The sequence below is a fragment of the Crocodylus siamensis genome, chromosome 11 (assembly GCF_052110815.1).
Source record: "Crocodylus siamensis isolate JL-2025a chromosome 11, ASM5211081v1, whole genome shotgun sequence".
Lineage (NCBI taxonomy): Eukaryota > Metazoa > Chordata > Crocodylia > Crocodylidae > Crocodylus > Crocodylus siamensis.
In genome coordinates, this window is record NC_143405.1 from 56,120,909 (window position 1) to 56,140,903 (window position 19,995).

At 44.5% G+C, this 19,995-nt stretch overlaps 1 protein-coding gene across 4 annotated transcripts; it reads right to left on the reverse strand.

The window, feature by feature from the left end:
• Nucleotides 1-10,476: 10,476 nt before the first annotated feature.
• Nucleotides 10,477-18,827, reverse strand: TRNT1 (tRNA nucleotidyl transferase 1). 4 transcript variants are annotated; one of them, XM_090022450.1, is made up of 8 exons: nucleotides 18,707-18,827; nucleotides 18,204-18,363; nucleotides 15,563-15,756; nucleotides 14,450-14,588; nucleotides 14,002-14,128; nucleotides 13,438-13,631; nucleotides 13,002-13,255; nucleotides 10,477-11,342 (listed from the first exon to the last, which is right to left on the reverse strand). In XM_090022450.1, the coding sequence occupies exons 2-8, from the start codon at nucleotides 18,361-18,363 to the stop codon at nucleotides 11,097-11,099; spliced, it is 1,314 nt and encodes a 437-aa protein (XP_089878576.1). In that variant the 5' UTR covers nucleotides 18,707-18,827; the 3' UTR covers nucleotides 10,477-11,096. The 4 variants fall into 4 exon arrangements, 2 of the variants coding, with proteins under 2 accessions (XP_089878576.1, XP_089878577.1); XR_016438531.1 differs by lacking the exon at nucleotides 18,707-18,827 and adding an exon at nucleotides 12,651-12,916 and having other exon boundaries at nucleotides 11,199-11,337; XR_016438530.1 differs by lacking the exon at nucleotides 18,707-18,827 and adding an exon at nucleotides 12,651-12,916 and having other exon boundaries at nucleotides 11,204-11,342.
• Between the last annotated feature and the right edge of the window lie 1,168 nt (nucleotides 18,828-19,995).

Genomic DNA, 19,995 nt, shown 5'->3' on the forward strand with positions numbered 1-19,995 from the left:
TGAAGCAGAATTACACAAGGTAGAAAAGGATGAACGTTTGCATGTTATAAAAGCCATGCCCATGGGGTGATCAGACGCTGGGCTTTACATTTACATCCAAAGCCCACGAGTAAAATTTTCAAATCCTAACAGCATTCTAATATAATAAAAGCCGGAGTCCGTCTGGCTGTCCAAAACGCTCTGGGCCAACTGCCCGTGACCTGCTGAGAGGGCGGGTGGTGATCAGCTGGCCCGGATGGGGGCAGGCACAACTTTGCACCGGGGCTCAGGGGAAGGGGTGGAGGTGGCTGGGGGGGGGGTGAGGGAGCCACGGTGCTATGCCTGCCCCCCAACAGCTGGCAGGAAGGGGAGGGGTGGGGGGGGTCATGGTGACCCACTGCCCCTGCTGCCCTAGTGGTGCTGCTGTGTGCTGGTTGAACGCAGAACATGCAAGCACGTGCTTTTCCTCCTAGGCTTTCAAGGCACATGAAACTAAAGCATCTGTAAACATGGTAGATATGATCTGCATTTGCAGGCATGGTGTGCATCGTCCTGCCAACTCCAACTGCTAGATAGCTTGCCCGATTAAATGGTTTAAGGGCCTTTCTTTTACCTGAGTTTCTGTGTGCTAGATATTTGGTCAGTGGCTATCTTCTTCTCCATAAGAGTATAGACAGCTGTTGTCACTGCCCTCCCCTGCCGCCCACACACACACACACGCACGCGCGCGCATCCCAGTTAGCACTTCTAATTTGATGTCACACTCATCACTGTGAATTATGTTTAAATACCAAATTAATATTGCCACCAGAAACCCAGCAGAGAAAGCAGTCTAATCCTCATTAATGTAGTTGCAGAAATATTATCGCACAGAGAAAATGAGGCTACTAAAGACATTAGGATCATGTTCCATGAGCAAAATAATAGATGATATTGCCGCCCTTCAAATCAGCTCCGATGCATTGACTCAAATGAGGGAGTTAACCTAAGCTGAGATACATTTTGGCAAGCATGCAGGACGTGTCTTATTGCCCCTTGGCAAACTGTTGCAGCTTCTTTTTTGTAATGACAGGTCGTATACAGTGCACCTTGAAATGCTATCTGAGGGTGGATTCACGGTATTGGCAAATATATGAATGGGAGAGATCTATCATATAGATCAATGTCATCATAATCAGTCAAATGAAGCATTCTTGGCTACTTCTACCACGCTAAAATATTGTAATCGGAGCAACAGAGAATGAGATACTTTTAAAGCAGAACTATTTGGCTTTGCTTAGACATAGAGCTGAGCTGGTGGGCCAAGAAAGGGCATTTTGGTGGGCCAAGAAAAGGCACTTCTGTGTTGAGCAGGGCATCCCGAGGCGGGGCAGGCAGAGCTAGGGGAGTGCAGCTGGCACGTCAAGGCCATTCTCCTAATAAGAAGGACGGGGCCTGCTCATCCATGCCGTGCTTGGAGTCCTTCTCTTAGGTGTGTGCAGCTTGCCACAGGCTCCTTGACTGGGCTGGCTTTAAATAATTTAGCCCACACTGGGTGCGTCTACCTATGCACCCAACTGCGCAGCTGTTACTGCGTGGGCATTTAGTACTTGCTCCATGACATGCAACCACCCTTACGACACAGTCCCAGCAGCGTGCAGTTTGTTTTGGACCCTACTGTGAAGTAGTTCATTGTTACTGTGCAGTAGCATTGGCATCACAGTTCGTCGCCGTAGCTTGTCACTAAAGCAACGTAACGGCTTGTATAGATTCATAGATGTAGGGTCAGAAGAGACCTTGTAGATCTTCTAGTCCGACCCCCCCTGCCTTGGGCAGGAAAGAAAACTGGGCTTAAATGACCCTAGCCAGGTAAACATCAAGCTTCCTCTTAAAGACCCGCCCCAGGGTAGGAGTGAGCACCACTTCCTTTGGAAGTTGGTTCCAGATCCTGGCCGCCCTGACCATGAAGTAGCGCCTCCTAATGTCTAGTCTAAACCTACTCTCTAGCAACTTATGGCTGTTATTCCTTGTTATTTCAGGAGGTGCTCAGGGGAACAAGGTCTCTCCCAAACCCCGCTGGTCCCTCCTAGTAAGTTTATAGATGGCCACCAGATCCCCCCTCAGCCTTCTCTTGTGGAGGCTGAACAGGTCCAGGTCCCGCAGCCTCTCCTTGTAGGGTTTGCACTGCTGTCCCTGGATCATGTGAGTGGCCTCGTTGGGACTCTCTCCATGTTGTTCACATCCCTCTTGAAGTGCGGCACCCAGACCTGGATGCAGTACTCCAGCTGCAGCCTGACCAGTGTTGCATAGAGGGGAGGATCACCACCTTGGCCCTGCTTGTGATGCATCTGTGGCTGCAGGACAAGGTACGGTTAGCCTTACTGACCATGACCTTGCATTGTCAGCCCATGTTCATCTTGGAGTCAATAATGAGTCCAAGATCTTTCTGCCACCATGCTTTCGAGAAGGGAGTTCCCCAGCCTATAGGTATGCTGCTGGTTCTTACTGCCCAAGTGCGGCAACCTGCACTTGTCAGTATTGAATCCCATCCTATTTTCATTTGCCCACCCCTGTAACCTGCCCATGTCCTGCTGTAATCTAGTGTGCCCACCTCACCGCAAATCTTGGTGTCGTCAGTCAGTTTAAACAGGGTGCTCTTCACCCCATCGTCCAAGTCGCTAATAAAGGAAATGAACAGTGCGGGCCCGAGGACTGAGCCCTGGGGGACCCCCACTGCCCACATCCCTCCAGGTCGAGGATGACCTGTCCACCACCACTCTAAGTATGACCTCCCAGCCAATTTTCAATTAATCTGACTGTGTAGGCATCAATGCCACAGTCGCCCAGCTTTTTAATGAGAAGGGGGTGGGAGATGGTGTCAAAGGCCTTCCTGAAGTCCAGAAAGACTACATCCACTGCGACACCTGTGTCCAGTGCTTTTGTGACCTGATTGTAGAAGGCAATCAGGTTGGTCTGACATGACATGCCCCCAATGAACCCATGCTGGTTGCCCTTGAGCATCATCCATACTGCTGGCCAGTAATCTTCTCAAAGAGCTTCCCCAGGATCAAAGTAACACTAACAGGCCTATAGTTGCCCGGGTCCTCCCTCTTCCCTTTTTAATGATGAGGACCACATTTGCCTTCTTCCAGTCATCCAGACCACCACGAGTGCTCATAAAGCTGTGCCAGGGGCCCCCGTGATAACCCCTGCCAATTTCCTCAACACCCAGGGGTGGAGAGTATCTGAACCGGCTGACTTGAACATGCCCAGCCCCTCCAGAAGGTCTGTAACCCGGTCCTCCCTGACCCTAGCCCTGGCAGAGTTTCTCCCAAGTCTGTCCTGAATCTCGGTAGGACGCACAAGAAACTAGAGGTGAAGAGATTGTTAAAGAGGTCTGCTTTCTTCTCTGGTGCAACCACCAGATTGCCAAGCATATCCTGTAGGGGCCCCACATTACCTGGGGCCTTTTTGTTATCCTTGGTGCTAGCCCTAGTTCCCTATCTGCCTTAGCTTTCCTAACAGCCCCGCTACAGACCCGAGTGGTGGAGGTATACTCCTCTTTGGTGATAGGCCCTCCCTTCCACTAGGTGTACGCCTCCTTTTTTTGGCAATCAGGCATTCACAAATGCCCTTGGTGAGCCAGGGGGGCTTTTGGGCACTTTTGTCCCGTTTGCTTCTTCTTGGGATTGTCACCCTTGGGCTCTGAGTAGATGCACCCACTGTGCGCAGTGTTTCAAAAAAGGCCACACTACCATGTAATGCACAGTTAATGCATGTAGAAGCTGTCGTGCCTACCTTGCTCTGGGTCTGGCAGCAGCTCTCTGATTTAGACCCAAAACATGCCTCAAATGTGGGGAATACACTTTACCTGAAGCTTGGATGTATCAGGGGCTTATTCTGGCATCTAAAAGTAAGTGGCTCATTTCTAGACCACCACCTCTGCCAGAGATCAATGTGAGCAGCAAGGGCTGATGATTTTTTAGGAAGCAGAGTCAGGTCGGCTCAGCGTGATGAAGGTACCCACCTGATTACCACCACACTGAGAAAAATTCTCCGAGGGGCAATGGAGTATAACTGCACCGAAAAGAGCACATCAGTAGATACAGGTACATAAGCCTGGAAGGGACTGTTACGTCCCTGAGTCCTATAGCCTGCATTTCAGGTAACCATGGGTAAGTCTACAAAAGAGCCCACATGAGTCCCTCCTACATGCTTCAAACATCCCGCCTACATACTCAGGATTAGTACCAACTCCCCCCCCCACCACCCCCGGCCCCAAAAATCAATGAAGGTCACTGCAACTGTTGATTATTCAAACCACACTGATTAGTTAGGTAGGCATCAGCTACCATGAAGAAAACACATAGTTCTGGGCTTCTGGTTATTTCTGAAGAGCACAAATGATGGAGTACTTGGAATACTTCATTGGAGACATAGTTCCAGTAGAAAGTCTAGCAAAATGAGCAGCCAACTGGATTCATTAATCAACAGCCATCCATCCTTTCTGCCATTCACAGAGCCACAAAAGATGTTTCTCTTCTGCTCTTCTTCCCTGGAAAGCTATGTTTTTTTCTTTAATTGGAACAGCATAGAGCTAGGCCACACTGTCTGCATCAGCCCGTCTGCCCTCTCATTTACCAGTTGTCTGCTGTCCTTTCAGCTGTATTGCTGGGCCATCAAATACAGAGAAAAAGCTGGTTAGCTTCAAACAGCAAATAGGTAGCTAGTTTCATTAATTCAGATAGGTCATTTTTTTTCCTCCGATACAATGTCAAGTCTGGTTAGGCTGTCATTGTGTTTATAGGTCCCGAATCAGAGGGGATGTCTTTATTTATTTGTGGATAATACCACCCGTCACAATGCTCAGGGTCATTTCAGCCTTGGTATCAAGAATTTCATTGTTGTTACTTTTATTCTTAGTGCATCACACACACACACACACACACAAACACACACTCTCTCTCTCTCTCTCTCTCTCCCCCCCTCCCCCGCCCCCCCCCCCCAATCAAGGGCTTCTTGTCTGTCTCTCTCACTCCCAAATGCAACAGTATTTTGGTATCTCATTAGCTGTCCACTTCACTTTAAATCATGGTACCCACATTGTTGCTTTGGCCAGCTAATTGTGTCAGTCAGCTGTGACTGATTGCACAGCACCCTGGCAAAAATAAAATCTACATGAACTGTGCTTGCTGGGCAGATTACAGCCCTGCCTTCACTGTTTTTTTTTTTATTCAATCTTGCTCAGAGTTTCAGAATCAGCGACAGGGACACTCCTTTGGCTGACTTGTCAGTCTACTGGAAATCTGTGTTCAAAAACCTTGTCTCCAATGCATGCTATTTTGTTTGTGCTCTGGCTAAGTCTGCCACACAACCTACAAACCTTTCAAAGATCATGGGTTGTGCTTCCAGGATGTGATTGGGCCATATTCGTTCATGCAGGTAGCAGGTTAGCAAGCATGTCAGGCTGAGCTGCCAGTACATTACTTCTGTAGGATGAAAGGCAGTATCTGATGCCCCTGAACTGCCTTAGTAGTCTTCAAGGAGCCGGCTACCATGCTGGCTGTAGGCACGACAGCCCATAGAGGTACAAGGAGCCAATGAGGCTGAACCAGGGAGATGTTTCAGAATGATTACATTTCATTTACAATAAAAAAAGATGGTGGTAGGGGGACAGTTTTGATCCCAGTTGTGGCCCCTTATCAGAGGGTTGGATCTGGGAGACTGGGAGGGCACTTCATCAAGCGAGTCTTGTGGCATTTGAACACAGTCTTTTGGTAGGGGGGGGCCATATGAGCCAGAGGGCTCTAGTTAGTTAGCTTACCAGCTATGGGGCAACCTCAGCATCATCATGCCCGCTGGTGGCAAATTGAACACCTACAGCAAAAGGTGGCAGTAAGCAATCAGGCGCTGACATGGATCTGGTGGAATTTGGTTCTTAAAAAAGACCTATGTGCATGCATCTAATTTAAGTGGTGTTGCTACTTCCAGTAACCCAATGGGATCTTGGCTGCATTATGTAGGCAAACTCTGGCTATGGATAAACACACAGTCCATTCAAAGAGGAACAAATACGTTCTTTTCCAACAGCAGGCAGTCATACCCAGTAACAATTTGGAATTCATTTGTCACGGACAATCCAAACAACATGCCACTTATGATGGGGTCATTAAATCTGTCTTATGGATTTCCCCCTAAAAGTCATCTGTACTGCCTGAATCCTCACTCTTGTGCTGCTAGGTACAGTCTCACCCAGCATTTGCTTTCACTTTTGTTTGAGACTGTAGTGCTCACGAAAGGTGCAATAACCTCATTTAAGAATCACATCATACTTCCATTGGGTCTCTATGGGCAGTAGAGCTGCTTCTGAGCTACATCACACACAAATGTAGCCATAGTGAAATAAGCTATCACCCATGGGTCACTTAAGGCCCTTGTCTCTCACATCTGAATATTTAGACTAAGCAATATAGCAAGGGGCACATAAGGGCAGGGGGCATATAATATAGCAAGGGGAATATAAGCAAAATATTTAAATGACTTGTGTCAAAACAGCACTTGTCAATTAGCTGAGAGAGAAATATGTTCCAAATGGAGTCCATGTGTAAATAATTCCAAACCAGATGTGCACAAAAGTTGTTCTAACCATGCCATCGGCTCCACCCAAATAGACTTTAACATCTGTTCAGTGCAGGGACCTTTCTGCGCAAGTCCATTTGCAGACTTGAAGCATACAATAAAAAGAAAAAAACCCCCCATAAACAACCCCCCCACCAAAAAAAAGCCCTACGCTTAAGGAGTAGGCTTCCTAAAGGCACCACCGGAGATTCAGTGGCTTCCCCCATCCCGCACCATATGTTGCATGCATTAGGGTTTTTTTTTTTAAAAATGCCTCCTAACGTCACTGACTCTGTGCTCTAGAATTTAGCAAGGGGCATACAAGCAAAAATGTTTGAACATATTACAAAGCAAGCAGCTCAAAGCAAGCAGCTGACGTCTTCAAATGCCAAGTGCTACAACTCAAAATATAACTAGAGCAGTAATTCCTTGAGTTTAAAAAGACATATCTTCTAGCCTGTAAGTATGACTATTTGGTTTGAAGACGGTCAGAAAAAGAAATGTGGTTTTGGTTTTTTTTTTGGGGGGGTGCGGGTTGGCTTCCTGCATTATTTGTAAAGGTTTAACTCCAGCTGGAAGACTGTTTATGCTTGACTAGATAGTCTGACATTAGGATTTAGAGAGTTTTTTTTTACTTCAAAATGTAAAAAGCAATGTAAGAAGCCCAAAGCAGCAGTCCTTTCAAGATTCAAGTGCTAAGTATTGCTACGAAGTGAATAAGGAAAGATTAAAAACACAGGAGTGGCACAGAAGTCATGAAGGCTTGTGAATACACCCATGAAACCCAAGACAGCTTCCCTTCAGCCCATCATTTGCAAATCAGCACTTGGGTAAAATGCATTGAGAACCAAACTCACTCATACTCCACGCCAGTGATTCTAGCCTCCCTCTGCTTTTTAAATGACACAGACCCTGCCTCATGCCTAATAACTCCATGTGCCCCAGAAGGCCTTGCACTTCCACACTTATTTTTCTGCAAAGCTCCTGAACAGCTGACCTTGATGCTTACGAAGTGCTTGGGGAGATTTAAAATCCCAGTTGGTATTAGTAATATAGCTTCCAGCATGTGGGCTCTGCCCTTTCTCCGGAAGATTCATTTGGGCCAGTTTGGCCCTTGAATCATATTTAGACAGCTCATTACTTTTTCAAAGCATGGGAAAAACATTCATTAATCCTCAGAAGTGGTCTGTGAAGTATGTTATTACAATTATTCCTCATTTGTCCTCTTTGAGATAGGTCTTATCTAGGAGGAAGAAACTTTGTCGGAGCCTCTCCATGCCTTTTTTTTGGGCCGGGGGAGGGGGGGAAGTGGGGGGGAAGGTGGTCCCTGGTGACGATGGCAAGGATGGCCAGTGAGGCTTGTTTCTTTGTCCCCGGAGGGGAGAAGCCTTCTTGGCATTCTGCAGGCTGTATGCTGTGGCTGTGCAGAAACCGAACAAGGGAAAAGCCCAACAAAATTTGTCAGGGTCCTTTCATCATTTCACCCATCAAAGTAGGAAGAAAAGTTCCCTCCCCTTCCCCATCTTGGACTTTGAAGCCTGCCGAGGACTAGAAGGTGCAAGAAAAGGGGGCTTGTAACAAGGCAAACGAGCAAGGAAATCTGTCCATGGCATCAGTGGGGGGAAGGACACTTTGTATTTGATTAGTTACTCTTAGCTTGACAGAAACTCAGCACATTTCCAAGTTGGCAGTTTCTTCTCAAACTGGGACGTGGTGTTTAGGAAGCGGTGGAGGGGGACTGAAAAACTAGAAAAATAACAACATGGGTTTAAATGTTGAGGGTTCACTACTGATTCAATCTGATTCACAGTTTACCAGCACCTGAAAGGCATGCCGTGGAATGCATTACTCAAGTCTGAACATACCTGCAACAGGTCTGGTAGTCAATAATGGAATATAATTATTGCCCGCCACTTAGACAGGCATTATTGCATTGAGTTTTGCAGAGCTTCAAAACTGAAATGGTGTTCTGTTTAGAGAGAGATGTGTATACTGCACAGCTTCATGCCTTTCAGTCCATTTCAACCTCTTTCCAATGCTATGTCATGGAAGGGTTGAGCACCAGTTCAACAGCAGGTTAACTGGAGCATCTACACAGCCATCAGAGATGCCAGGATACATCATGCTGTTTTCAAAGCAACAGGCATGTGTCAAGCTTTATATTTTGCACATGGTACATCTAAGCATACTCATACCATACTCAAAGATTGCAAAAACCCCACTCAACCCAGTTGTGCTCCAAGACGAGAGTTTTTATAACTGCAAACCTGAGTTATTACTAAAGCACTCTGGGGAGGTCTTTAAAGATTAATATTTCTGAGGGAAGGATCTGCTACAGTGCTAAATGTAATACATTTTCCAAGGAATTTTTTGAAAAATACTTCATTAAATGTAACTTAAAGTGTACTGATAGTATGCTCAGCCTGTAATAAGAAAGCCCTTCTAAAGTAAGATCTCAATTAATATGAAATTACAAAACGCACTTGTTCTTCCCTTCCTCCTCGGTTTCTAACTGCCGTCTCAAAATACCTACAGAATAATTTACTCTGCCTTAACTGGAATCCTCAAAGCATCAATAGAAAACTATCTACGTAAAAATATACATAAAACTGATTTTACTGCCATCTAGTGTTAAAAGTCATTTTCATAGATAAGAAAAAAAACAAAAGTGAAGTGGGCACAAACCACGTTTTATTACAGCAATCCAGTAATCTGTAAGATTTGTAGCTACAAAAAGCAGCTCTTGGTAACAAGTTTTTTCAAAATCAGGGCTGGTGGCACATCCCTGAAGCAGTGGTTTCCCCCCTCATGGGGTACACTTGTATGCAAGATCTCTGATGCTACTGGCAACCATGGGAAACAGACTTTCTACAGGTAGAAAAGTCCTGTTGACTGGGGAGGGAACAGCATGGTACTGTCTATAGAGCATCACTTTGTCAGTATTGTTGCTTAGGGACCATCTAAGGTTTAGGCCTTTAACATTCTGCAGAAGTCAGGTTTGTAAAACTATCTGATGGGTACTGCTGCAAGTCATAATATTAAAAAGTCAGTTTTTTGGGGTGTGTTTTTATTTATTTTACATAAACTGCCACAGAATATACATTCCAGGTAGTTTCCCCAGAATCAGGTGAAGACTAAAGGCCAAAATCAGCAGTGAAGCAACATTTATGCTACCTGAAGTGATTGGTATATTCACTACTATGGCCAATTCTAAGTGAAGGTGTAAAGCCTATGTTTAAATTGGATTCCTTTAGAGGATCACCATGAATAATTCACAGAAGAACAGGGAATATGCTACCAATATGGACAGTCATCAATACCTTTTTCCCCAAGACTATTTTAACCAAACTATGTTACTGTCAGTTATTTTGAGATGCGTAGTATCATACGATACTAAAGATCTTCATGGTCAATTTCTTTTCACTGAAACAGAGCATATCCTTTCAGATTCTCCCTAATTTCACTGGAGTTTTGGTATTGCAAGGGGATAGATTCAGGCTCATTTTGCACATGGTACATCTAAGCATACTCATACCATACTCAGGCAAGACAGGATGCTATCCTATCCTCTTGACTATTCTGGCAACTGTGATTGTAAGGGAAAGGGAAGGAGGGAATCCTAAATGTTGTTAAGATCTTCATGAGAATTTTAGCCACAGGCTTTCCATTAAACTACAGCAGGAAGGCGACTACCTGACATACTAAGAAGTCTGGATAAACTGAACTGGAGCTTTCCTAGGTGTTAGTACTGAGATGCTACACTTTAATACTCCTCACGTCATGCACAGAACTGAAAATGTACTGTAGAAATATACAGCCCTATTTGTTTATGTGTGAAATGAGAACAAATGACTGAAAAAGGCCAGAGACAAAAAAGAAACACTGTATCCAAGGAGACACTTGTTGTGATGTTGGCTTAGCCAAGTGATCCTTTAATCAAAAGTTGATTTTGGAATTATGAAGAGTAAAACCTTTAGGAAAACAGGGTTGTTTCACATGATAAGATAGCTTGTTTGGGAACTGCTGAAGTGAAGATTTCAATTTGACACCCAGCTCTGAATACAAAAAAATATTTGATCTCATTACTCCTAGGAGTTGGTTACTCCCTCTGACAAAAATGAAGGATACAAAGAGGGTTTTATTTAGAACAGTTAAATCATTCAGGGTCCGCTATTGCCAAAAGAGAACGAGAAAAATCTTTGCTTAACCTATGTGAGCCTTAAGAACAATGAAAACAAGTGGCAGATATGACCATTAAAACATAAGAAAAAGGTAGGTTTTCCAGTTGGTTTGGCAAACAGAGCCCTATACAACTGCAAACTTAAATACCTGTTTGCAGGGCATATTATGAATTTCAAACATGAGAAGAGTTCTGCTTTTGAAAATCTTATGTACTTAGAAATGCATCACCGCCGGCTGGTGCTGATGCTGTAACAGTACGGTGTTGTGGCTGTCCGTGGAAGATGGTAAATACAATCATCGCCATTATTAAATCATGAGCTCTTAATTACTTTACAATTTTATTCCTTTTTTATGCAACTTAAGAGTTCTTCTTTATCCATTTGGTATCCGCTCTTCTTCCACTGGTCCCTTAACTGTTGTAAGATTATCCCAACTTCTTTTCCAGAAATCCCTATTTTCATTAAATCATGGCCAGAGACAGGAAAGGAAGGGACAGACCATTGTTGCATTTCTTTTAGAAGATGCTCCTCTCCTTGGTACTTTAAAAGTTCACAGATTTTGGAATTTGTATCAGGTTGCCTAGACTTAAAAAAAAAGAAATATATTATGAAATGTTAAAGGTCATGCTTAATCTCAGTGTCTGTTCAACAACATATATCATGGTTCGTGCCATTCTGACAGCCTGCAAGAACTGGATAAGCACAGAAACTGAAATACAGAACTTGCATATACAAATACCTCCATTTTGTTGAGCCCAGACAGCCCAGTTCATTAGCTTTTCCGAATAGCTAAGTAATGGCAGATCCTTCGCAAGAGCTATTCAACTACCCAATATTAGCCAGTATTAGAGAAGAAATGGGTTGGAGGCTAGGGATCTATTCAGAAAATAGTGAAGAAAGTGATATTGGCTCTCTCAGGGGAGTCTTTTATTATTTCTTTGGAGGTCTTGGCAGATTCTTGTAGGCTTCCTAAATCTCATAGGACACCACTTGCTATTATTTCCAGCAGACAACTGGTAGGAAACCTGTTACCTTTTCTGGTGGAAGAGGACTTCACAGTGATTCATAACCCTGTTACCTCCAGCCTTGAGTACTGCAGTGCACTCAACTACACTTGAAAACCACTCAAACTTCAATAATGGCAAAATGTGGCCGGTCAACTACTTAGGGAACATGTACTCGTGCTCAGAATATGGCATTACCTTTAAATGCATTTTGTTCCTAGCTGAAGGAGTTGAATCCAAGCTGAACTGAACTGTAAATCTTTTATAGTTTGAGTCCCATGAAATCTACTTCTTTTCTCATATTTCAACACAGAAGAGGCCAACTGGGACAATCCTAGTCATGCTGACAATATCTAAACATATTTGCAAGGAATATATGCACAACCTTGACTCAGGCTTTTGTTCCAGCAGTTTAGTTCAACATTTTCAAACCTAGGTATCAGTCTCATAAAATCCAGAAAGTAACCACTACCCTTGGAGATTAGACAGTTGAGAAATAATAGAAACAAAGCTGCTTCTTGGTAGGTGCCTAAAACTCTAATTTAGGGACCCATTCCTTTGCACAAAATTAAGAAATACTGGCTTTCGTTCCTAATTTTTAGGAAGCAAATGTGGGATATTGATACCCAGTAACCTGCAGATATGCTGATGCAGGGGTTCTTCACAGTGCAAACAATGCAACTATAATTGTAAAACCTATACAAAACTTTCCACCCCCCCACAAACCTCAAAGAAAGGCACAAATATCATGATCCTTATTTGGAACTGTGAGGTAGCTATGCGCCAAGGTCACAAAACACATCGGTGACATGGCTGGGAGAATCCAAGTCTCCTAATTACAGTAAAATCTGTTATCCGGCCCTAGTGGGGAATTGGGGGTGCTGGTTACCTGAGGCGGCGGATGTGGTTACGGTTGCATGCAGAGCGGTGGCAGCACAGGGTGGCGGGTGGCAGCTGTGTGCTAGCTCCCCCCCACCCTGCAGGAGGCAAGGTAGTGCAGCTGTGTGTATCCTGCCGCTTTCAGCAGTGCAGCAGGAGGCGAAGTTGTGCAGCATGGCATCGAAATTCCAGTTACTAAGGTATTCTGCTTGGTGAAGTACCGGATAACAGATTTTACTGTGTATCTTTCATTCTCTCCTCTGGACCCTGTTGCATCTTTGTAAAAGCAAGGGCTTTATGTTTAATATGCAAGCTAGACTATTAAACAAACTTAATACTATGTTTAATATACAGTACTTACATCTATAATAAAGCTTTGATATGGCTTAAGTGGCTCCAGACTGTCCACTTCTTTGATTAAGTCCTTCCTGTGCTTCACTATAAAGAGGCCAAGATTCTTCTCTTCTTTTGAGATTTTTAGCCTCAGATCAAGTTTCATGACATCATCCTGCACCTTGAACAGTGATGTTAGAATGGTCATTGGTTTTGGAAAGAGATTCTGAACATTTTTACTGACTTTGTCAAATTCCTCTAAACTTCCATTAACAGGAAATCCTAAGGGGACACACAGAGAAAGAAACACAAAAGTATTAGAAGAACTGGCAAGTCAACAGAAGAAATGTCTAATCAAATACTTAGTAAACATTTAGAATATTGTTACTGTTTTAATACAGTGTTGTTTGGGTACTTGTGTGTTTTACAATTTTTATGCCACAAACATCCTTACTGTACTTTACCTATATATGGGGCAATGTCAAGCTCGTACATAAGTCGGACCAAATGATTTACGTGGTTTCCAGTAAGCAACTTCTTCAGCTCTACCCAAATCCTCTCGCCCGATATTCTAGCCAAACCTTTGGCGTTTGTCTTGATTGCTTCCAGTGTATTAGTTTCATGCTCACCAGGTTTCTCAGCTATCTTTCCGTAAAACCTACAAAACAAAAATTCTAAACATAACTGCCTTCTCAGATCTATTACCACTGTCCAGTTAATGTACCCCAGTACAACTTGAACATGCGAAACCTGTAGCTGCTAAAAAACCTTAGGTTGGATGCATTACATCTGCTCCTATTTTTCACTGAACAGAGAAAACCGGAAACCAGTCTCACACAGCTCTTTATTTGCAGCACCTATCTGAGGACAAAGCGGTATTTGATATTAGACTTTGCATCACACAGGCACTTGAGTAAACACAGATGTAGTTTGTTATTTAAAATACAATGTCCTCAAGATAATTTTGTTTGAGACTGTAACTATAAATGTTATTTGTTTCTTTATTTACAAATGCAGAAACATATTACCTGAAATATCTCAAGATTCGCAAGTAGTCTTCTTGTATCCTCTGGTTCGCATCTCCTACAAATCGAATTTTCCTGTTTTTTAAGTCCTTATACCCACTGAAATAATCATAAAGGGTGCCATCCAAACCTGTTACAGAAAACAATATTTTTGAAGGCATGCTTGGTAAAAGTAAAGCAATTCATAATTTAGCTAATTGATGACAGAGATGAAAAAACTTTTTGGAAATTATTTTAAAGCTGGTTAGAGAAGTGAAATGTTCTGGTCAGATAATCTGCAATTAGATTTGCCTTCTAAACTCGCAGATCTCCCTTGATATTTGGACAAATCCAATTCAGTCAACAGAACTGCCAAGAAAAAATGGAAAAGCACTGGGGAAAGGCTCAGAAACACTGAATTTAACGTAGTCATTAAAAAGTTTTGTTTTTGTTTTTTTTTGGAAGAAGCTACCTAAAAACATAGAGTTGATGGTAAGATCCCTCCTCTCGGCATCTTTCTCCCAGTCAGTGGTGAATTCCACCTCTGCGTGTCGTCCATCAGTGACTACATCAATTCTGAGCGTTGTGATTTCAAAGTTCTGCTCGTGGACCTGTAATTCAAACATTTTGTTATTTTATTTTCAACCCAGTAGTGAACAGGAATCAATATAAAAAAAGCTGAATGTTTCTTTGGGAGCCTTGGGGAACTAAGCTGTTCTGCAGATACCCAGGATGGACATAACTATTTATTACAGAACTGGGAATTACAGAATCGGGAACCACAACTTCCAGTGCCTTTAAACAAGTTCTCACTTAAAAACTTAGTCGAGCTTCTATTGAGAGCTTATGTATTTGTTTAGAAAACAAAAAACAAATAGGTATACAAAAATAGAAGGAAATAACTGCAGTACAGGCAGCCCTCAGACTTACACGGTTCCTGAAAACTGCATCTTAAGTTGAAATGTTATAACTCAGAACCAATTTTCTCACAAGAAACATTATAAATGGGGGATTGATTCCTGAACCAAGGCCTAGTACCCTGTTTTCACTAAAAATACCCCAGAATTTTGTACTCAATCAATTATAGATGAGCAATGTAGCTACATTAATGTATTTATATTGTAAATAGCAATCTCATTGATTTGGAAGGACTTCTTGAAAGGCTCTTGGTTGGACTTTTTGAAGGGTTCTTGGCTGGAGTCTTCTCAGGAGTCTTGTCTGCTTTCTTAAAGAAAGTGTCCAAGGAAGTTTGGACAGACGTTCTCCAGGGAGATGAGCGACACAGCAAACTTGTTTGCTGGCATGGCATCGCATCAGATCAAGTGTTGCAAAGTTAAAACTGATGTCATAAAGTTGAAACAGGGTATCAATTTATAAACTTGGAAGTGTGAAACGTTGTAACCTGAAACGTTGTACGTCAAGACTGCCTGTAGTATTTTACTTATGGGCAAACTATCAGCTTACCACTAGATGTGACCAGTACTGGGAGTGACATGCCTAGAAGTGTACACTTCTGGAGTCTAACGGATCTTTTCCATCTAACCACTGTAAATGTAAATGATTCATGAACCTGGTTCATTCTTACCCTGGCAGTAATGGTTCCGTGCTTTTCTCCTTTGTTATTGATCATACGCATGCCAGCAGACTGGAATATTTTCTTCATCTCAGCTGGTGTAGCAGTGGTGGCGAAGTCCACATCTTCTGGTTTCACTCCATTTAGTAAATCCCTCACTGCACCACCTGCTATTCTTAATTCATACTTCTCTTTTTCAAATAACTCTGGCAGAAAGAAACATATGAAGACCTTTTTTACCCTCTAAAAACATAATGTTAATCAACTCAGCTGTTCTGAAGATTTGGTTCATATATACAACAACAGATTTTCAACCATGTCTATATTTAATGCTAATCTCATAACATGCACAAAAAACATGTAAATCTACCTATGCACATTTCCACAACAGCTGGCCACCGAACTGGCTGCATCCAAGTACACTTTTTCCTAAACAGGACACTGCATATAAGCGTACTTGTAAATCAGGGTCAGAATACAAGATGCATGCAAAACAATGGGCGCATCTACAAGTGCATTAACACGCTTTAGTTAATGCACATTAAATCTAATACCTCCAAGCTCCTACACATACAGGGCTTGCTAAGCACCTGGCACCACATCCCACACCACACATAAAAATCCCCTGTATTGTGAGGTACTAGGAAAATGCATATTAGCCTGTCTTGTTGCACATTAACTAAAGAGCATGCTTTTTAAGGTGACGCTTAATGCATATTAGCCTATTTTAATGAACATCAAGTAAAAAGCCTGTTTTTTTAACTGATGCTTTAATGTGATTTAAAATAGGCTAATGCACTTTACAGTGCACATGCAGATGCACCCAACATTTTGATTAGATAAAAAAAGTGCAACCATATAAGGCTTGTGAAATCATTCAAGAAGCACATACAGTAATGCAGTTATACTTGTTGGACATTGCTAGCATTTGAGAAGCACTGCTAAGGAACTCACATTTTGAAATCCTACTCAACAAGGTAGTTTAATAGTGAAAGGAAAGTAAAAAAAAAACACAGTGCATGTAACACAAGGAAGTATTGAAGTTTCTACAAAATTGCCAGCTTGGGAGAGTGAATCTTTAAATTGCTTCACAGCCAAATATAAGAGCATATCCTCCTAACTTGACACGAGAATGCGTCTCAGAATAAAAAAGAGCGCATGTTGATTGAGATACGTTTTTTTAGATTTAAATTTTAAAATATACATATTCTCAAAAAAAAAACAAATGTAAATCAAGAATTTTGAGGAGAAAGACTTCCTTAGCAGTTAGTTACTCATTAGACCCAGAAAGGAAAGTGAATTACACAGACAAGCACACAAAAGGAGCAAGTTTCACTGCCCAAGCTAGAAGAAATGCAAACAAGGACACAACATGCATGGGGAAGGTGGGGGTGAATCAAGTATTTGAAGTTTCCAGTTTTAATCATGAAAAGCATTTTTGTTATATTAAATCCTTTTTCCTTCAGTGTCTCCATAAGCATATTTTTAGTTAAGACAAAATTTCAGTGGCTGTATCATTTTTGGCTGTCCTTGACCCTAAAGTTGGCATGGTTAATATACTGTGTAAAGCAAGAGCCATTAGGAGGAAAATATGAAAATATTATTTAAATCGTTTTATACAATAAATACTGAAGTGGGTTCCTGGAGCATCTTATTCTAAGACGTCAGAGCTAACCTAAACTCAGCAGAAATGCCATTTATTTACAGGGCTAATATCAACTTTGCTTTTAAACACTCCTAGGCAAAAGGGAACTAAAAAGAAATGGGACTCCATGCGTGTATCTCTCCCTCTCCAGGTGCACTGATTTTTCATATCAAACTCATTTTTCCTATAAAATTCGCTGATTTTTCATATCAAATCTGTTCAGTATTCAAGTAAAGAGGTTTGTTTCCAACTGGCACTGCCAACAAACACCCTGGGCTCCCGCTGCTCTTTACCTCGGGCATCAGCACCTGTAACAGGCTCTGCAGGTCAAGCTGCAACCTTACCCATTCAACCCCCTCATTTTCAGGCTAGTGACTCGGTGACTGGTGAATTCAGTACCAATGTCATACTGACAAATGTCGAGACTGGTAAGCTGAAGACAAAAGAAGTGTTCCCAAGGTGCAACCAAACTGGCCAAGGTCAAGTGAGTGTCATGATGGGCCAAGGTCAAAAGAAACCTGCCTTCTCAAAGTGAATTTGGGCAGGTACGTGTTGAAAAGACACCATTTTGCTTGCAGACTGACTGAGCATAACTACGATGCTTGAAGCAAGATCTGATGAACAGATCCCAACAATACTGCTTCTTTTTATTTTAAGAAAGTCACTTTTCTTTTTTTGCAAAAGGCCCGACATCTCCACAGCAGCAATACCTAGTCCTTCCATTCAGGCCCGCGAACTAACCGCATATTACAAAGATTGGCAACGATCGGATTCTTCCGCCCTTGCAACCTCATCCCAATTCGGTCCAAACGATGTTTCTCCGGCTGCTAATCGGCGCAAGCGGTCCCGACATCAAGCGGGGGCAAACCTTGCCCGACATTACCGACGTGTAGGGTGACAGCACGGACCTCTCGCACCTCCAAGCCGCGCCGCCCGTGCCCAGACAAACCCGGTCGCCGGCCCCGGGGTTGACCGGGCCGAACGCATCGGGAGCCTGCCGGCCCTCACCTGCCACGCTCCTCAGCCCCGGCGTGAAGAGGGACTGGAAATCTGGCGACTCAAACTTCATGGCGGTGACGCGCGGCCCTCCCGTGGCCACCCGGCTCCCGGCCGCAGGAAGGAGGCCCAGAGCCCGGCCCCGGTGCCGGGAAAGCAACCGACTCCACATCTAGAGAAGGGGAAGACAACGGGCACGTTACCGACCCCCGAACGCCGCTTCAGCCCACAAGCGACCCCCGCCCGCCTGGGGCTGCGTGGCTTCAGCATCCCACCCAGGGGCCGCCTCTAGCAAGGGAAAAATTAAACTGAAAAGAAAAATGTCCCAAGTTCTTAAGCTGCGCAGCGCGGGGAGGCCCCGGCAGGTCCTGCCCTGGCGGGGGGAGGCGGCAGCTGTGCCCGGGGGCGGAGGGAAGGGACCGCTCCCCACAAGGCCTCTCCCGCGGCCTGGCTGCCGCCGCGGAGCGCCCCCACCTCCCGGCCCGGCCCGGCCCCGCGCCCCCAGCGCCCCGCACCCGCGTGGCCGCCTCTTCCGGCCGCGGCGGCACCGCCCCCGCCGGATCCCGCCTCACGCTCGGGCCCGCCCCTGCCGCCTCACGCCCGGCGCGCGGCCTGGAGGCCCGGTGGCCTCAGGCCAGCCTGAGGCATTGGGCCGCCCCCCCTTCGCCACAAATAACGATACTAATCATAAAAGCACTAGCATTTTCGGGCCCGCATTCTGCTTGGGCAGCCCCTCGGCTTGCCCGTGCCCGTGCCCCACCTCACACCGCCCAGGTCTCGTCTGGCATTGCTCAGGACCTGCCTGGCGCTGGCACCGTCCTGATGCCACCTGGCACGGCCTGGACCCAGATCCCCTCTCCGCCTGGCGCCGTCCTGCATCGAGCACTGGCTCTAGCGCTGCTCGCCTTCCCGCTGGGCTGCCCCGGGCCTGGAAATCTGGCAGCAGGGGTGCAGCAATGAACACTGCTCCCGCACCCCCGCTGCCATGGGGCGTCTTGAGCGGTGCCGTGGCACCCAGCTTGTGGGCCGAGGGGCTGAGCACCCTCCTTTCCATGCCTGTGCAGGGTTGAGCCGAATCCCGCTTGCAACCGCAAGGCACTACCATAATACAACCAAAACTGTCTGCAGCTAGCGCACTCCCCCCAGGGTTACAGCAGCGCCTTTCAATCGTCAGCGGCCTGAAGATGTAGCCGAGACTTGGAGGAGTCAATAAATAAGAGCTAAGAGGAGTGCGCGCGGCTATAGAGGGAGACTAAAAGGAGACGAGTCGGGACCAAAAGACATGGGTGAATTCTCTGAACACAGGGTGGGAAGCAGGAGCTGCCCAATTTCTAATCGCATGTAACCGCAGGTAATGGAGAGTCTCTAGCCGAAGCGGCACGAGGAACCAACATACTGACCTCAGACGAGTCACTAAATTTCTCTGCCCCACTTGCTCCGTCTGCAAATTGCCGATAGTTTGATAGTTCAGAGGGTTAATACTTGATATGACTCTGATAATGTAAATACTCTTAAACACGGGTGCATAGTCCCTGCAATGGGGACATTAAAAGTATCTGTGAAAGTTATAGAAAGAGCTAGTATTTAAAATGAAAGATGGTATAATAACAAAAACCACCACGACAATCACAACAAACAACAATTTTCTCGTGGCTCCTTGTAGGGCCTTTTTAATCCCGAGTGCCGAATTCACAGATGCGATTTCTGTTGTTGCGGCTGCTGTCTCGCATTAGCCCAGCAGTTTTACGGTATACTGCTTTCTTTTGCTCTCAAGAGCTAAGGGGGCCGCTCAAAATTAACGGTA